Source organism: Hemicordylus capensis, chromosome 3 (assembly GCF_027244095.1).
Source record: "Hemicordylus capensis ecotype Gifberg chromosome 3, rHemCap1.1.pri, whole genome shotgun sequence".
NCBI classification, from domain to species: Eukaryota; Metazoa; Chordata; class Lepidosauria; order Squamata; family Cordylidae; genus Hemicordylus; species Hemicordylus capensis.
This window is the reverse complement of record NC_069659.1, coordinates 320,734,582-320,753,589: the sequence shown is the minus strand read 5'-3', so window position 1 is coordinate 320,753,589 and position 19,008 is coordinate 320,734,582. Positions and strand designations below refer to the sequence as shown.

Sequence of the window (19,008 nt, the reverse complement as noted above, 5' to 3'; positions counted from 1 at the left end):
ACCAATTTATTGGTAAACGGGTCTAATATCAGCTATTAGCCACAATAGATAGATGGAATCTTCACATTAGAAGGCTGCTTGTCACTGACATGGTAATGAGAAAGCCGTAAGTGGGTGGTTCAACTGCTCTAGGGGATGCTATGCAACCTTTTCTGGGTGACATTGTACAGCTCAAGAATTAAGTTCACTGCTTGGGAATGCTAGTAGATCTGGCACTTTGAGGTGGCCCAAGTGACTTTGGTGACATGCAACACCTTTTACCAAGACTAATGCATCAACTGCAGCCCTTCATGGTCAGAGATAGACATGCCAGTCACCCATGCCCTTGTACCATCCATACTCAACTACTGCAATGCTCATGCATAGAACTGCCTTTGACAGCCACTTGGAAACCTGAGATTATGGTGGCCAGTTTGACAGGAAGTGGCTACATGTAATATCTCTCACCAGTACTAAAAAAAAAAGAAGAACTTCACGAGCACAGTTTCTGCAACAGTAGTTCCTGGGCACAGTTCACTGGACCTGTAAAGTACAGTATGCTTGCAGTCATGCTACTTAAAAGACTGGCTGTTCCCATATGAACTTGCCCAGGCTCCGATCTCTCTCTCAAAGGCCCTGATCCAGGTGACTCTCCCTTCGATGTAGCAACTGGAGATAGGATCCTTTCAACAGGGGTGCCCCATTGCTGAGTGCTTTCCTCAGGGGCATTTGGCTGGTGCTTTACTCTTTTTCCTTTCCAGATGAAGGCAATTCTATTATCATGAGGATTTAATAGATAATTTATTACTCTTTATTTCTGTTGATAGTTTTATGGTTGGCTTTTATTGCTACTTCTTGTTTGGATTTAGTTAGCCATTTTGGAAGTCTATTTTTACTGAAAATTTTGGACTGTTTTGGATAAATAAAATACCAGATACTATCAATAAACAACAGTGGATGGCCAGTCCCTTTCATCCCTGCTTGGGAGTGTACAGAGACCTCTGGATGACCGTGGTTGAAAACCAAATGTTGGTCTATATGTCTGACTCAGCAGGAAACTTCTTATACTCTTGTGCAAACAAAACAAACGTAGGTAACACTCTTCTCTCCACATGTATTGACAATATTTTCTCATTGTGGATTCATGTCCCATTAAGATTCTGCTTCCTAGAATGTTTCCTTCCAGAAATAAAACTTCCCAAAAAAAAGTTTCCAAAATGCCCTTCCTCCCAAAAATTCATTCCACCCAGATTCTCCTCATTCTTAGAATAGTTGCAGATATTTGACTATGACAGAAATAAAGCATTTCTATTTTAAACAAATGCTTCATACTGTTGATGCTCAATGTACTTTTCTCAGTACATTTCTTCTCCTCAGAGACTTTACTGCTAGCTTCATTTGCTGCCTCTTCAGAAATTCAAATTCCAAGCTTCATAATTTATCTGAGTCTCGTGTGGTTTTATCAAACGCCTTGCATGCCATGAGCAATTTCATGGGGGTTATTAAATGCTCTAGTGCAAATACAGCAGATGAATGAATTACATCTTCCCCCAAAGTGCCTGAAAGGGTTAGTGCTCTCTTGCACTGCCTAAGAAGCAGATATTCCCTCAGGACAGTTGTCAGTTAAATGGAGTTTTACTGCCTGGTTGGCAGGATGATTAGCTATCTGAAGCCTCTGGCAGGTAGAGAGAGGCAGGCTTCCTATCCTCCAGGTACAAGAGTCAGGCATTTTATTCAGCCACTTGATACTATACTCTCAGCACTTGTAGTATCAGCTGGCTTATAGTACAGGCTCATGTTACAATAACTTAGTAGGTGAAAACTGCATGCTCCAGTCATTATGCTTAGAACAGATCCTTCCCAGCATCTCCTAGGAAGTAGCTAAGAATGTATTCAAGGCTAGCAATAGCTTGTCAGTGCTGCTGGCCATGCTGAGAAAAGAACACTTTTTCAATGTGAATGCTAGGCATGTGGGCAAGAGTGGGGGAAAGGAGACAAGATAAGACATTAAGGTGCAAAGATCATTTGTTGCCCAACATGTTTCAAATACTGTTTATTCTTCATCTGGGGAAAATAATTCAGTTCTTTCAAGGACAGACTAGAACAGTCCTTACTATCATCTCATGTACTTCTTATGTATCAATGTTTGATATTACATTCACAATGTAATTTGCTATGTTTGTGAATGAGCATAATAAATTAGGAATAGCTGCTCTTTTAATACTCCTTGATATGCAAGTTTGACTCCCATCGGCCATAGGCTATGTTAAAATGTTTAAAATAATTTGCTTATATGGTGGTCTGATGATGTAGAGGTCAGCTTAAAGCAAAAAATATATATATTAGGAAAAGCTGACTATAAGATATTTGAATCAAAAGAAAACCAGCTGCTGCACATTGTATTATTCATGAAGCAAACGGCTGCATAATTTGATATAGCCGTGTAATTTGAAATATTGTGGGATATATAGGAGGCAAATTGGACATGATCCGGAAGTTATGGGATTTCCAAAAGGAAAAGACAATGGGGTTTGTGGCAACAGCCCAAGCCACTCCAATTTTGATTGGGGTCATAGTCCAGGTGGATGTGCTCTAATCCTTGCACCACAGCTGATTATTATTTCCAAAGCTGAATACAGCAATTCCCTCTCTCTAAGCCTCCTCTCTCCTCACACACAATGGCCCCAACCAGTATTCCTTCTAAGGCTCACACACAAGTTTTTTTAATGTCAGCTCAGTTAATTTTAGATCTGCTCAGGTTGAATCAGGAAGGCCCCATTTTGAATGCATGTGCACACACACTGCCTTGATGCTGCCGCCCAGAACAAAAACTCATTCTGCACACAGATAGAAAAAAGGAGAGGGAACACTGGCCCAACCCCACTGGCTGCTTTCTGAAAACAAGAAACACTGGAAATTCCAATCACATCACATCTAGTTTGGCCCCAAGTCTGCAAGACATGACTGATCTTTGATTTCATTTCCTGTTCTCTGAATGAAGCCCTCTGAGCAAAGTCAAGTAAGCTTTATTTATATCATCTTATAACTAGTATAAAAGATAAGATATGCATCATCTTATATGCAGAGGCATATGCCTCTTATATGCATATGCCTCTGCATATAGATGTTTGCTTTTTCACAAGGAGGGGATCTGGTGCCATATCATCAGTCCTGTACCTCAGACATAAGAGAACATCGCCTTATATTTTTCCCAAGACATGCAGGGAGCTCATTTTTAACAGGAATACTTTGCAGTGAAAACAGCCAAGATGTACAGCATGCTTCTCTTTTGCTGCAAGAACAGAGGCATAAGGGAAAACACTGTGCCAAATCTGGTCACCTTGGGGAACCCCTACAGAGAAAAACTAAGAGAGTACTTTCCTAAGCCATTCGGCAGATACATTGTTAGCTGGCTTTTTTCAGCATGGTGCCCACTACGATTTTATGCAATGCCAAATTGACATTATCAGTATAAGAACAGGAAGTAAGAGCAGCAACAGTGGCGTACCTAAGACATGTTCTTAGAACATGAACCACCCAAGGCCCCACAAGAAGAGGGACCACTGAGCAGCAGCGCTCACCTGCAACCTCCATAGTGGCCCCAATAAGCCAACAGTCCCTCTGCATGGCCCAGCTGTGGCATGCTACGACCTCATGACCATACCACGCCACAGCTGGCAAAAGTTAGCAAGCCAGGCTGCGCGCAGGGACTGTGGAGTTAGTAAGGCTACTGTGGAGGCAAGCAGATGCTGTGAGGGAGGGAGGGAGGCTGGAATTTAGCGGGTAGTGAAGGCAAGCAGGGGAGGGGGAAAGTGGCAGCAGGCAGGAGAGCAGGCAGCAAAGGCAGGTGGGGGGCATCTTCAATCTTTGCCCCAGGGCTGCCCCTGGAGTTGAAGAAGATGCCATCCCCCCAAAAAAGCCCAGCAACACCATGGGTACTGCCCAGAAGGAGGGAGGAGCTATTGCAATCCTTGCACACAGGCGCCTTCTGAGCTTGTTACACCACTGAGCAGCAATAAAGGACATTAGAAACACACAAATGAGCAGGTCTTCACCACTTTTGTGTTTAGTGATGAAGGCAGATTTGCAAAAGAAGGAAAACCTGGCAGGTGGGCTGTCAAGAAAAGAAATGCTTTACCATCAGGAATATAACAGCAGGAGCAAAATAGAGTGCTTGCACAAAGACCAGCAATACTGCGAGGGAATCAAGTCATCAATTAGAAGAAATGACAATAAGGAATGTAGTTCCGGAAGCAACAGTTGATTCCAGTTAGCAACGAATCTTGTACTGGGCTAGAGGACAGGATCTGTGGAAGTGGACATTACAGGACAGAAGATGGATACATATCTTCTCAAAGTCCTATGATTTTAGTCTGAGACTATTTCCTCGTAGTTATGTTTCTGATACTTTAAAAGTTAACAAAAACTGAAAATAGGGAAGTACAGAGGCGTAGCTAGGGAAAAGGTGGCCCGTGTTCATCCCTCTCTCTGGCGGCCCCCCAGAGTGAGGGAGATGATGAAGAAAATAGGGAGGGGTGGAGCTGGAGGGCCCTGAGGAGTGGGGACCTGTGTTCTTTGAACCCTTTCATTCAATTATAGCTACGCCCCTGGGGAAGTAACAGGACAGGAAAAGATAAGTAACAGGAGGGGAAATAGAGTCAGAGAAGGGAGGCATTCTTGAAGACAAACAGATCCAAATGGGGGCCCTTCCATGACACAAAGTGCTTCAGTCAAAACCATGAAGAGAGTTGTAGGGGGCAACAAGTGCCACCCTCTGCCACAGCAGGTAGCTGAGCATGTAGATGAGGGGAGTGTCATATGGTTTCATAGATATATGAAAATAACTCTCAACAAAAAGGCCTTTTGTTGTGCAATAAAATAAAACCTAAAAGCTGGTAAACATAAAAACATTTCGGTGTAACACACCATCCTCAGTTAAATGAGCACAGATGAAAACCACCTCCGTTCGCCAGCTGTTAAATTCCTTAGATGCAATAACACTCTGTTACATGACTGGCAGAAAGATAATGAGCAGGCGGGGGGAGAGAAAAGGTGAATCGCATATCAACTTATATGAAGATAGATTTGGGGGGGGACACCACAAGCCAAACACACACATTAGAATTGCACTGATGGAAAGGGCACTACCAGCTCAATGAAAACAGTCAAACTTGAGATAATTTAACTATAAATTAAATGAAAACCAACCCATAGTTACAGTGAAAAACACATTCATAGCTACCTTCTTCTAGCATCCCTAAAGTCTTCATAGCCTAATCCACAAAAGCACAGTACTAGAAGTTAAAACAAATCCACCTGCCACAAGAGGAATGCCTAGAGGGGTATTTTTTTATCATGTATTGCATGAACTAATTATATTAAAAGACACACACACTCTCTCCCTCTCTGGCCCTAAATGGGGAAAAACACTGTTCCACAACACTTTCTCTGGCAGGTCTGAACTGTTCAAGAAGTACGTAAAAACCCATCCGCATGCACACGCTTCAGTTAATTTCTTGTTTCATATACGTCAACTAGCAGATTCGAAAAACCACAAGAAAATTCTTGTATGAGACAACAACCAAAAAGAAAAAAGAAAAGAAAAAGGAAGGAAGAAACCCAGCAGAATCTTTATACAGAAGAGTAAAGAGTAGCATGTCACTGGGCAGAGGGCAGGACAACACAGCAAACATTTAACCAACTTTCAACACTTCTGAGACTACAGCAGCAACTAAAGCAGGTATGTGCCTTTTTATTCCTTACCACTACTATGATGATAATCTGTGAGAAAATAAAATATATAATACATTAAGTACAGGCAACCTAGAATTAATTATAACCCAAGATATATCAGTCAATACACAGATGATCAATATGGCACTCACTGTAAAAGGCCAGAGACTTTAATTTTTATAGGCTGGTAACAGGAGAATGGTATCTTAGGAACCACAATGTAATTTCCGCTGTCATTGTCCAACAATGGTTGTCTTTTTCCAAGGAAGAGTATAGTGTTTCAACCATGTTTAATCCCTTTATAGTTCCATATGTTCCTAGTAAATCCAGGTAATTTGGGATTACCCTCCAGTGATAAGTTTCTCCTCTGCTGTGGGGCAGACATTCAAAGATTTGTTGTTTCCACTACACTAGTTACAGCATTTAGTTACTGCTGAGTACCAGTGGAATATTAAAATATAAAACCGGAGATAGATAGATAGATAGATAGATAGATAGATAGATAGATAGATAGATAGATAGATAGACAGATAGATAGATCGATCCATATCATCCATTAGTCCTGTGGTCCAGATGGGCCCTTCACAGTTGAAAAGAAAGAGTTCAACTGTGCAATCCACTAGCAGAAATAGAAGCTAGATATTCCAAAGTCAGCTTAAGATGTTACAGCAAGGACACATGGAGATGTGAATGCAGATGTGAATGTGTAAGGTGGCTTTTCATATACCAGTTGCACTGGTATACCAGTATTTAAGTCTACACCTAAGCACCATAACTCCTTCATCTTCCTAGTGCCAGCATAGAAACTTGGCAAATTAACAGTCAGATCCACATAGGCATATTAATAAACTACAGCATATTTCAGCAGGGGCCATGCTGTCATCATGCTGTGAACCAGATTCCCACACTTCAGGCATTTTGTGAGCAAATGGCACTTATCCCAATAAGCTCTGAGCAACCTGTGCTGCCTTTGCCAATCACATATTTTGTTTTCAACAGGACTATAAATGTTATGGTATTAAGTTGTGTTTTATGTAAAATGCAGAGACCAGAAACCACTTCTACCCAGTGACAATGAGTCCTAACATCAAATGTGCCAAGTGGATGAGCAGTTAAAACTGATGGTATGAGACAATAAAGCCACAGCCCTATCATCACAGTCTATGTTCTCACAATCTCACCGATCCTGGTTAAAGAGTTAACCAGGATCACCAAGTCCTGTGGAGCATGACATAAGTATGCAGATTTTCCAGACAATCCTGGTCAAAATGCTGTGGTTAAACTGCATTTAACCAGGATTGACCTAGTTATCAGTCTTGGCTTAATGTGGTTTAACCATGGAAGCATGCAAGGCTTGTGGTTAACTCTTTAACTAGAATCACTGCGATTGTGAGAATGCAGCCATATATGCACAACTATAGCTATTAATACTGAAGTTAACTGCTCTCATAGTAATGAAAACCAATAATTTTGAAAAGGTGAGTTAAGACTCACCAGTAGGTTTCAGAAGTCTTACTGATATCTTAGGCTGACTAGAGGTAGCTACTAGGGTCAAAACACCACAAGAGGCTGAACAGTGGACAACATTGTCAGTAGAGTATCTGAGGCTTTGTCTTTGATATTTGGGGATCTCAGACTGATCTTTTACTATAAGGATACAGAAGTCCCACGTCATGTGTTTTGGCCATCAAACATATTCATCTGAAGGCCTAAAGACATGATGTGGAATAGCTCTGATTGGATCTCTCAAGGTGCAGAGGACTCAGAACTTGATCAGAGTAGTGGCACCAGAGGGTGAGGATTAATCCATTGCCCCCACTTACCATCACCACATCTAGATACTGTTTTAAATATGTTATTTTCACCCACTTTAAGCCAATATGAGGACCCTATTTGGACTGAAGATACATGGTTCAGATATAACTAAATGCCTTCCAGGATACATTAAAGATGCTATAAGCTACTCTGAGATCGTGGGGTTGAGCAGAATATAAGTCCAACCAAGAAATCCATATTTATTATTTATTGCATTTTTATACCACCAAGTTATAAAAAATTCTAATGACAGTTTACATACATACATACATACATAAAAGCAACTAAGAACAGTAAAAACATCAACCAAAGCCTGCTTAAAAAAGTCTGTTATTTATTCATTTTGGGGTTTTTTTCCTTTAACACTTTTATACACCTCCCAAAACACATGTCTCCACTGCCCAAAAAGTATGTCTTTAAAGCCTTCCTATGGGCCAGAGATGTTAAGCCTGAAGCTGTTACATATTCCTGAAGCTGCTAAGTAAAATGAAAGCAATCTGCATGGCAGATGAAACATGGCAACTCTTACCTAAGACCCACCCACATGTGCTGTGAATTTGGCTTGTGTCCAAATGTCAGTACATGGGTTATAAAGGGGTGTTGTCTGAGTGGCCCCCATCTTGAAACAAGATGGATCATGGGGGGGAAGATGCCCCCAGAATCCCCCACTCATATGCTGTGAATTTGTGTGTTTGCGCACGCACCTATTAACTGCTATATATAGTCCAATACAAACCAATCTAGTAAGCCTTCTTTACTTCTCAGAAAGTAGGCTAAAAATGCAGCATCACCAGTATTTCCCCTGAATGTAATGCTAATAGAGGCTTAAGGCTTGTGATTTCCATCAGAGAAACAGCATGCGGGGGTTTTGATCAAATGTGGAATCCCCTGAAGTTATTTAAAACACACACACACACACACACACACACACACACACACACACACACACAGAGGACCCAGGCTGCCTAATCACAATCTTTCCTATTGCATGTAGTTTGGGCCCCCAGTTCCAACCAATTAAGAATGACAGCAGAAACAATATGGTCAATTCCAACAAGCAAGATCAGGGGTGCACAACTCAAACGCCCTGGTGAGCCGAAACTGACTCTGACTTGGGACGTTGGGGACCAAGATCAATTTTAGTGTGCTGATTATTAAATCAACACAATGTTAATTAAGTAATTAAATCAAATTTAAATCAAATTAATTTTAAAAAATTATTTTTGAAGTTCTGGCAGGTCAAGGTTGAATTAAATTGAACTGAATTAAAATTCATTCAAACAAAATACATAAATATGTACAAAATAAAGGTAAAGTTGTGCTGAGTCGGTGTTGATTCCTGGCGACCACAGAGCCCTGTGGTTTTCCTTTGGCAGAATACGAGAGGGATTTACCATTGCATTCTCCCACACAGTATGAGATGATGCCTTTCCTATATCGCTGCTGCCCAATATAGGTGTTTCCCATAGTCTCTGGGAAACATACCAGTGGGGGTTCAAACCGGCAACCTCATGCTTACTAGGCAAGTCATTTCCCGCTGCACCTTTTCACCTCTACAGTCACCACCTAACTACCATGGGTGACACGGCTGTGGCAGAGACATCACCAACTCTCCTCCTCCGGCTCCTGAGCCCTCCACTTGGCTTGCTTTCTCTCCAATTCCTTCCCACCCCTCTGGCCTGGGACTCCAAGTGAGTGGCAGGAGAAGGCGAGCAGTGTGCTGCTTTGCCAATGCTCCTGGCACTTGCGGACTCCCAGGCCCTTCACTTTGATCGGGGCCAGGATCATGCTCAGAATGAGGACATGCATGCACCATGAATCTCCTTCAGGGCACACGTGCACCCTCATTTCCAGGAACTTCCCAGCCCCAACAGCAGCCAAGGGGCTTGGGAGCCGGGGTGGGGGTGGGAGCAAGCGAGCTGTGAGGACGGCTCAGGAGCCAAGGGAGGTGAGTGGCAGTGCCTATACTGCCGCAGCAGCAGCACACCACCGCTCCTGCTGCCACCCCTGGGAGTTTGGTGGAGGTGGCTGTGGGGGTGGTGAGACCCTTCAGAGGGAGAGCAGCGGCAGCGCTCGCCTCAGGTAAACAATTAACGGCAGCTGAAGCAGGAGGGAAATGGCCCTCCAGGTCAAGAAAAAAGCCCTCACAGGCTGGATCTGGCCAGCGGACTGTATGTTGTGCAAGTCTGAGTTTGATGGAACAATGGCCTGACTCGGTATAAGGAAGTTTCCTATGTTTCCCTAACTGGCCCTATCGACCCCCAGCACAGTACTTCCAGTGACTGTTGCTGGTGTCTATCTTATGTTTCTTTTTTGATTGTGAGCCCTTTGGGGACAAGGATCCATCTTATTTATTTGTTCCTTCTCTGTGTAAACCGCCCTGAGCCATTTTTGGAAGGGCGTTATAGAAATTAAATGAATGAATGAATGTTCCTATGAGTTTCGATGGGTCGCTCTTTAGGGGACTGGGAAGGAGTTTTTACAGTAATCTGTCTGGCCATGAACTGGCATGTTTTACACCTCTTCTAGGGTGTTCCTTCTCCTAAGTGGGTCTAGACCAGGCCTGCTCAACCTAGGCCCCCCAGTTGCTACCATAACTACCATAATCCCCAGCCACAGTGGCCAATAGCCAGGGATTATGGGAATTGTAGGCCAACATCTGCAGGAGGGCCAGAGTTGAGCAGCTCTAGTTTAGACCAGGGATTCTCAACGTTGGGTCCCCAGATGTTATTGGACTTCAACTCCCATAATCCCCAGCCCCAGCGGCCTTTGGTTGGGGATTATGTGAGTTGAAGTCCAATAACATCTGGGATTCCAATGTTGAGAATCCCTGGTCTAGACCTTCCATTAATCATGAAAGAGCTTTACTGTATTTACCTGAATCCAAGACTAGGGTTTTTTCCAAGCTCTTTGGTGTTAAAAATCAGGGAGTCATCTTAAATTCAGAGTCCTCTTCATTTTGGTTAAATATGGGTAGAGCCATTTTGTATTCTAGTAAATATGGTCATTAGTGAAATGTAGCTCTTTTGGCAGCCTTCACAACTTCAGCAAAAACACAGTTCAGATCAATGGAAGGACACCAAGTAGAAAAGGGGGTGACCAGAAACTCTGGAATCTAGAGTCTCTCACAAAGACGACAACCTTGTAGTGAAGATATAGTATAACCAGAAGGGACTGTAAGTTGCTCCAGTGGGGAACCCATTTCACATCACCTCTCCACAAATGCTTATATCAGAGAACATTTCAGCAAGTTGATCATGAGAGCCCACCTGGGCATGTGAACAGGTAATATTATTGATTCTCCTCAGCACAGATCTCATTAGCTAGTTCTAAAAGGTTCCTTTGTTAAACGTTGTGGCCTGAATAATCCTATTTCTTTGGGTCCCATTCTTTATTTCTTGTTGTCCCAATGGTGGCAAATGTGTGGACTAATATTTGCACAAATTACAAGCCTGATTTCAATCACATGAATTTAAAGTAAAAGATCAGCAAAAATGCAAGTTTATGCACCCCATTTGTGCTATCATAGCCTATATCAAAGTTTATAGTTCCAGCACATTTAACCTAGATTTCTGTTTGTCCACTAAGAATAATTCAACAGTGAACATCAGGGTGGAGGGAAGAGGGCTGCCCATTATACAAATGAAGCTGAGGGTTCTGTGTTCTTCATCTGGGACCTTTTACACTACTTTCATTTCTTGGAAATGTTAAAAATAACCATTTCCTCTTCAGCATACATGTTCTAACAAGGGTTACTACCAGTACTGCTAGCAGAACAGCACATTTAAATGATATTCTTCAGAATACCTCTACAATGGCTATTCTAATGTTTTATCACTCCAAGGGTGCTCAATTTGTCCCTTCTACAATTAAATCATATTTAGGCCAGTCCGGTACACAATTTGTGTATAGGGGGGCAAGTAGGTCCATATACAAACCCTGCAAAATCTGAAGCTCAACCAAATTTTTGAGAAGCTTATCACAGACATCACATTGTGTAACAAATCCAGGATTCTGCTTGGAAATGGGTGTCAGAAAAGAGAAGTGGGCCCATGGCTTAGCATTTTAAAATTGTGGTTCAACTTAAAATTTCATCCTACTGGTCTAGCTCCCTTAGTATTATTAGATAAATGTTCATCTTGCTGGAACACTCATTATAAAAGGATGTCATTACGGCTTCTTCTTGGACCTTTTCATATCAATGGGTTATGAAAGGGTTAGATTAATGATTAAATTAATCATTAATTTATGTGCATGCTCTCCAACCTACATTGAACCAACCTACATTGAAACTGGCCTTTTGGTAAAGAGAGGAACTAGGAGAACTGAAGTAGCAAGATAGACAACTGGAGCGTAAGAGAAAAAAGACTCGACTTAAATGAGAACATAAGAACAGCCCTGCTAGATCAGACCCTGGGCCCATCTAGTGCAGCATCCTGTTTCACAAAGTGGCCCACTAGATGCCTCTGGGAAGTCTATAGGCAAGAGCTGAGAGCTTGCCCTCTCTCCTGCTGTTTCTCCCCTGCTTCTCTCTGGTATTTAAAGGACATCTTGCCTCGGAGGCTGGAAGGGACCTCTAGTCCTCAGACTAATAACTATTGATAGACCTGTCCTTCATGAATCCAATTACTGAAGGAAGTTTTCTTCCCCTTTATAGCTTCCTTGACCTTACTTGCTTGTTAGCCATGCTGGCATCCTCCCGTACTTGGTTGTACATTTTCTCCTTTTTGGTATATATTCTAACTGTGCTTCTAAGCTATTATTGTGGTTTTAAATAAACTCCTTGTATTCTGGAGCATAGTGACTGGAGCATAGGAGTCCACTCGTTTTGTACAGCTCATCTTGTCCAAAAATGTATCCTGGTGCCTAACAAAATCTAAACACCTTCTTCGGCAACACCATCTCATCTATGCATCAAGACCACTCAGCTCCGCCTGTCTCACTGGCCCTGCACATGGAACAGGTAGCTTTTCTGAGAATGCTACTTGGGGGTCCTAGACTTCAATATGCTAACTAAAAGCCTAAATTTGGTTTTCAGGATATCCTGAATGCATTTGCCAACATTGTTGGTGCCAACATGCATCATGACAGCTAACTCCTTTCCAGCACTGCCTAGCAGTCTATCTAGATACCACATGATGTCTGCAACCTGGCACCAGTCAGGCAAGTCACCATGCAGTCTACATGAGGGTCACAGGCCCATCTCTCTATAGCCCTAACGATTGAATCAGCCACTAATAAGAGGCCCCCAACCCCTGGAGAAGTATCCCCTGTGCAAGAGGATATGGGTTCATCATTACAGAAGGGGTCTCTCCTAAGGGAGCTTTTCTCCTCTTCCTCATAATGATGTCCTCCTTCCCTGAGACCTTCAAAGAGCAGAGGAGCCATCAGCCTCTAACACATCCCTGAAGGTCTCAGCAACATACCTCTCTGACTCTCTGAGCTTCTCCTGGCAAGCCTGGAGGAGAGGTGGTCTTGTGGTAGCAAGCATGACTTGTCCCCTTAGCTAAGCATGCCCCTGGCTGCATATGAATGGGAGACAATGTGTCAGCACTGTAAGATATTCCCCTCAGGGGATGGAGTCGCTCTGGGAAGAGCAGAAGATTTCAAGTTCTCTCCCTGGCTTCTCCAAGATATGGCTGAGAGAGATTCCTGCCTGCAATCTTGGAGAAGCCACTGCCAGTCTGTGTAGACAATACTGAGCTAGACAGACCAATGGTCTGACTCAGTATATGGCAGTTTCCTATGTAAGCCACCTTGGCTTCAAGGGAACTAACTTGTTCCCTGAGAACCAGAAGCTCATTGCCACACACCCATGACTTCTGCTCATCAAGCAGTCATACATGCAACACTCTGTCCAATACACAGCCCCTCCACTGCTGGCTTTCTATCTTCATGACTGGTTTTGTTGGCTATCTAGTGTATTTGGAGGTTGTTTCTTTTAAAGTTAGGTCTTAGCTGCGTTTGTCAGCTATTCAACAGTTTAAACTTCCTTTCCCAAGAATATGAAAGAGGGAGTAGTTCTTCTCTTCAATTCTCGCTGGGCTCCTTGTGATCAAGGAGGTCTCTTTCAAGCTCCCACACACACTTCTCCACTAAACTTCACACACAACTCCTATGACCCTGTATGTAATTCCTGTTTGCTAAGCTTTGTTCGCTAATTTCCCTGACCGTTGCCTCTTCTGTGGAGAATAAGTTTCAAACTTAGGCAAACAGGCTCAACAGGAAAGTGGCCCCTCCCACTCACCTCAGCCCTAGCTTGCGTCTCCCACTGTCTCTCTCCAGGCAAGAGAGCAACTAGAACTGAATGCTACACAGTCCCCAAAAAGACCTAGCAAAAACCAGACACACACATATACTGGGACTTCTCCCCTAAATAGACACCAGCTCCTCAAAATCTCCCTCTCCTCCTGTTTGTTTTAAGAAGTAAAGGTGTTGTTTTTTAGGAAAGCTTGCTACCTTCTCAGGTGGCTTCTCTTCCCAGACTAGGCTAGAAACTGAAGCCTATTCTGAGTCCAAAAGATTACAACATAGAGCACATTTGAAGAACTATGCTCAGGCAAGATGTGTGGCAAAGAATTCTTTTCTGCCCGCATAGCATTTGCAAGCTCATGTTCAGCTGAGTTGTTTAGGGTTTTAGAGGGCTAGTACCTGGCCCTCCTCCCTTGAATCAGAATTTGGAACCAACAACTGTGATGTTATTAATAATTTTTGTGTGGATAAAATCTCTCGTATTTGGACCAACAGACACAGACCCCACAATCACCGCAGAATTTAATGCAGAGGTGAAAAGCAACTCCTCTTATGTTGTTAGGCTGGATCAGTTTCTGTTTGTAGACAAGCTGCTTTGAATAGTACAGCCTACTACCTGTTCTCTTGAACCTTGTCCAACATGGCTTGTACTATCTGGCAGAGGGGTTGTTGTAAAATGCCTTGTAGAGATTATAAATGCTTCTCTGAGAGAGGGCAGGACACCTTCCTGTCTTAAGGAGACAGTTACTAGACCGCTTCTAAAGAAGCGTGGAAGTGTGACACTATTAGTTATTTTGGATCTCTTGGTGGCTTTTGATACTATCAACCATAATATGCTTCTGGAGCATCTGAGGGGGTTGGGGGTGAGAGACATTGCTTTGCAGTGGTTCTGTTCCTACCTCTTAGGCAGATTCCAGATGGTGTCACTTGGAGACTGTTGCTCTTCAAAACATGAACTTTTATATGGCATCTCTCAGGGCTCAATACTGTCTCCAATGCTTTTTAAAATCTACACGAAACCGCTGTGAGAGATCATCAGGTGATTTGGTGCAGGGTGTTATCAGTATGCTGACGACATCCAAACCCATTTCTCCATAAAAACAGGAGAGGGCCTAACCTCCCTAAATGCCTGCCTGGAAGCAGTAATGTGCTGGATAACACACAGAGACTGAATCCAGATCAGATGGAGGTACTTATTGTGCAGGGTTGGAACTCTAGAGATTATTTTGATCTGCCAGTTCTGGATGGGGTCACACTTCCCCAGAAGCAACAGGTACACAGCCTGGGAGAGCTTCTGGATCCAAACCTCTCTCTGGTGTCTCAGGTTGAGGCAGTGGCCAGAGGTGCTATCAGCTGAGGAGTGCAAATACTCTTGGCCTACTCAGTAACAGTTTCAGAGCTGATCACACATTCTATAAAATTATGATACAACAAAATTATGATCATTTATTCCAACGCTGATCAGAAAAAAAAATATTTATTTTGATTTTCTCTCTGTGTGTCCTTAGGTTCTGGTTTGGATAACAGCACACATCCTTTGCCTCTTCCATAACGCAATCAAGATGGTGTTAGGCAATTCCTCAGACTGCAATGTTTATACTGCAATGGAGCCATTTACTTATTTCTATTACTTGATTTTCCTTATTGGGTTCATTGGTAGCTGCTTTGCCCTATGGACTTTTACAAAGATGAAGCAGAATCGCAAATGTATGAGTGTCTACTTAATTAACCTCCTAACAGTGGACTTTTTACTGACCCTTGCTTTGCCAGTGAAAATCATCATTGATTTAGGAATTGCCCCCTGGAAACTGAAAATATTCCACTGTCAAGTCACAGCTTGCCTTATCTACATCAATATGTATTTATCAATTATTTTCTTGGGATTTGTGAGCATGGACCGATGCCTTCAGTTAATACACAGATGCAAGATCTACCGCATCCAGGAGCCTGGTTTTGCCAAGATGATATCAGCAGTAGTGTGGATAATGGTTCTCTTTATTATGGTGCCAAACATGGCCATTCCAATCAACAACCTTAAAGAAGCACCAAATGTGGGCTGTATTGATTTTAAATCAAAAGTAGGAAGAGACTGGCATGTGTTTACCAATTTCATTTGTACTGCCATATTTCTCAATATTTCAGCCATGGTACTTATCTCCAATTTTCTCGTGATCAGATTACTCTGTCGAAACAAATACAATGAAAACTACGGCAGTGTAAAAAAAGCTCTGGTGAATATACTGTTAGTTACTGCAAGCTACATAATATGCTTTGTTCCTTACCACATTGTTCGGATCCCATATACTCTGAGCCAGAGCAAAGCTATAACCACTGACTGCTCTCTCAAACAAACCCTCTTTAAAGCAAAAGAATCCACCCTGTTGCTTGGGGTGTCAAACCTGTGTTTTGACCCTATTTTGTACTTTTATCTTTCAAAAACATTTAGACTGACAGCAACTAAAACATTTGGATCACGTAAAGAGAAAAATGCTCTCCCGGATGAACAGAAGGAGAGCCATGAAGTACGAACACAGCACTGTGATGTTTCAGCTGAGAAAATTGCAGATATTTCCACATGATCAATTCATTAGACATTAAAAAAATCATTTGTCTCCCTTTAGTTGTGCCTAGGCCTCAGATCGTTTCTCCAGCTAGAACTATGGTCACAAGGACACTGCATCTTCAGACCAGAGTGCTATGTTTGGTACCAAGTCATACATTCATTGCTGTATAAGATTTGGTTGCAAAATTGTCACAGATATTTATAGGATTTTCTTTTTGAATATGTTAATGGATATATTAAGCGACTGCCCTCCTCTCCAATTGATCAATAACATTCAGTTAGCTAGGGTGGCACATTTCAACACTTCCTGACGTTTTTATGAAAAGGTTGTTTTCAGGGTTTTGTCATATGGAGTTGTTCGGAAGTAAACATGCCAGATATCTATGAGAGCACACATGTTGTAAGATATTTTTTTTTTAACCGAGATAGAATATTGTGTGTTCCACTGATGCACAACTATTATCACTACCACATCACTGCAGTGTTATTGGGAACACAATTTGAATGATTATGCAGAAATAACCCAAGATGACTTGCTGTTCAGGAAGGTCCCAGTTGGCTGAAGGACTAACCAGATAAGAGGCCAACAGATTTCCACCTTATGGGCCCTTTATAGACAAATGGACATTATAGACAAATACACGTAAAAAATGCTAATGGGTCTTAAGGAAAGAAAAAGCAACTTCTGATCAGTACGATTTAGAGTAGAAAAGTAGCTGAGGTGAGCAAGGAAATATGCTTAAATCTTACCTGCCAACCCGCCATTCTACTCTAATTTGTAGTGGGAGGGAAGCCATGTTATTGTGTTACATATGCGTGTGATGTTCAGTTAGGAATGAAATAAAGATCCCAGACCTCAACACGTGCACTGAGATAAATTTATTAGGTCAAACCATTTCAAGTTTTAATGCTCTTCCTCAGAGACAACTGACAATCTGTTCAAAGGATAGCTAAAACAATCTTGTATGTTATCCAATAGAGTAATTCTTAACCTAAATGTTTTACAACTCAGAATACATCATTATGCTAAAAATACATAGGTTAATTTCAGTGCAACTTCTGAGGCTCCCTCTCTCTGTTTTATTCCTCCCTTAGTGCTTTTCCTGATCTCATTCCCCATCTAATGTTTATTTAAGACTTACAAATCTAACACCTACAAAACTGCTATTCATAAACCAATCAAATAAAATGGCATGCATTTGAAGCAACGGTTTTAACCTATTCTTCATTTGAAATATTGGCCAACGTGATATGCAGCTCTACAAGGACAGAGCTCACAAATAGCCTAAAAATCGGGTGAGGCTGCCTCATAAGTGCAATATGCGGGGAGAGGGTGAGGAAAACACTTTTCACTCTTCTCCCATCCTTGCAAAAGTCCTTTTTGTTGCCAGAAATACATCTCCAAAGGTCACACAGCCCCCACATACAAATTCTGCCAATAAAAAGGCTTTTTGCAGAGAGGGAGAGAAGAGGAGCAGAAATTGTCTCCCCACCCCCACCCTGAGCTTGAGAGGCAACCCTTACCCGCACCTTCTTTTTAGGTTACTTGCGATGACAGAGACTTTCGCAGCTATGCTTCAGAAAGACAGAGAAGAAATCCATTCAAGGAATGGTACACTGATAATTGTTTCTCTCCTCAGTGGAATTTGCAACATCTTTCAAAATATACAAGATGAAACAACTGCTTTTACACTGGAGCATTTGATTAGTAGTTTTCACTTGAAAATGAAGTGGTCTCATATATATAGCAGCCTTTTTATGTTTTCATGAACATATCCCACGTTCAAGACTTATCTAGTATCATTAAAGAAAGCACACAGTTTGCTTTTGAAAATACATGGCATAGACCATCCCACCAACATAAATGCCTAAACAGAAAACCAATAGTGAAACCGCTACAAGAAGATGAAAGACAGCATCTGTACAAAAAGAATGATATACTTAAGACAATATCAAGACTTTTTAAAGAATTTTGATACAACATTTAAGTTTACACCAACTTGAGGTTTCAGTCCAGTAAACATTAATCTTGACTAAGATCAACATGTTTGGTCACAATTAAACAAACTTTCATTGCTTTTAGCGGGATTTAACAAGGTTAAACCAGCAAAAGGAAGAATCCTAATTCAGCTAAATTAGGTGCGATAAAGGCTACAATTCTATACATACCTAGTTTGAACTCTGTGAAACCTACTTTCAAGTAAACATGCATCGGACTTGACTGCATTTGTACAAAGCTGTATTGACTATTTAAGAGATAAAATGCTTGCTTACCAGAGGTATAGGAAAATGTGTTGCATATTGCAAATGACGAAGAAGGTTGTAGTTTGATGGGAAGATCAGTTCCCTCAGTTTTTCCCTCTTTGTAGACTTTTCACTGTTCAGTGAAATCCTTCTGTCTAATATGGATATGGAGTTCAGATTCTCACAGGACTCCCCAGGCATTGGAGAAAAAATCTAAGTCATGTAAAACAAATGTTTAGCATTGTAAATAGAAATATCAGCTGCATTTTATGGAATAACCAAGCCTGTACTATTTTTTTTTAAAAAAACCCACCAATATGACTTGATCTGAACTTAAAAGATAGTACTACTGTGTACATTAATGAAATGAGGCCTGAATGTCTTGACATGTGCAGAGACTAAACCATTTGTTTTCATTTTTA

The 19,008-nt window shown here is 41.8% G+C and overlaps 2 protein-coding genes across 11 annotated transcripts in view; one reads left to right on the top strand and one right to left on the bottom strand.

The window, feature by feature from the left end:
* The window catches only part of MED12L (mediator complex subunit 12L), a 324,835-nt gene that overhangs the window by 209,753 nt on the left and 96,074 nt on the right, over window positions 1-19,008 (bottom strand). For all 8 annotated transcript variants that reach the window (XM_053305817.1, XM_053305821.1, XM_053305823.1 and 5 more), the window contains one exon: window positions 18,617-18,799. In XM_053305817.1, the coding sequence (XP_053161792.1) occupies window positions 18,617-18,799 (183 nt within the window). The remainder of the gene's footprint in view (window positions 1-18,616; window positions 18,800-19,008) is intronic.
* The window catches only part of GPR171 (G protein-coupled receptor 171), a 27,993-nt gene extending 8,985 nt beyond the window's left edge, over window positions 1-19,008 (top strand). The window contains exons 2-3 of one of the 3 annotated variants that reach the window (XM_053305828.1): window positions 5,518-5,719; window positions 15,288-19,008. In XM_053305828.1, the coding sequence (XP_053161803.1) occupies window positions 15,342-16,358 (1,017 nt within the window). In that variant the 5' untranslated portion in view covers window positions 5,518-5,719; window positions 15,288-15,341 and the 3' untranslated portion in view covers window positions 16,359-19,008. Of the gene's footprint in view, window positions 1-5,517; window positions 5,720-12,403; window positions 12,491-15,287 lie in introns of those variants that run through there. The other 2 variants (XM_053305827.1, XM_053305826.1) reach the window with 2 other exon arrangements.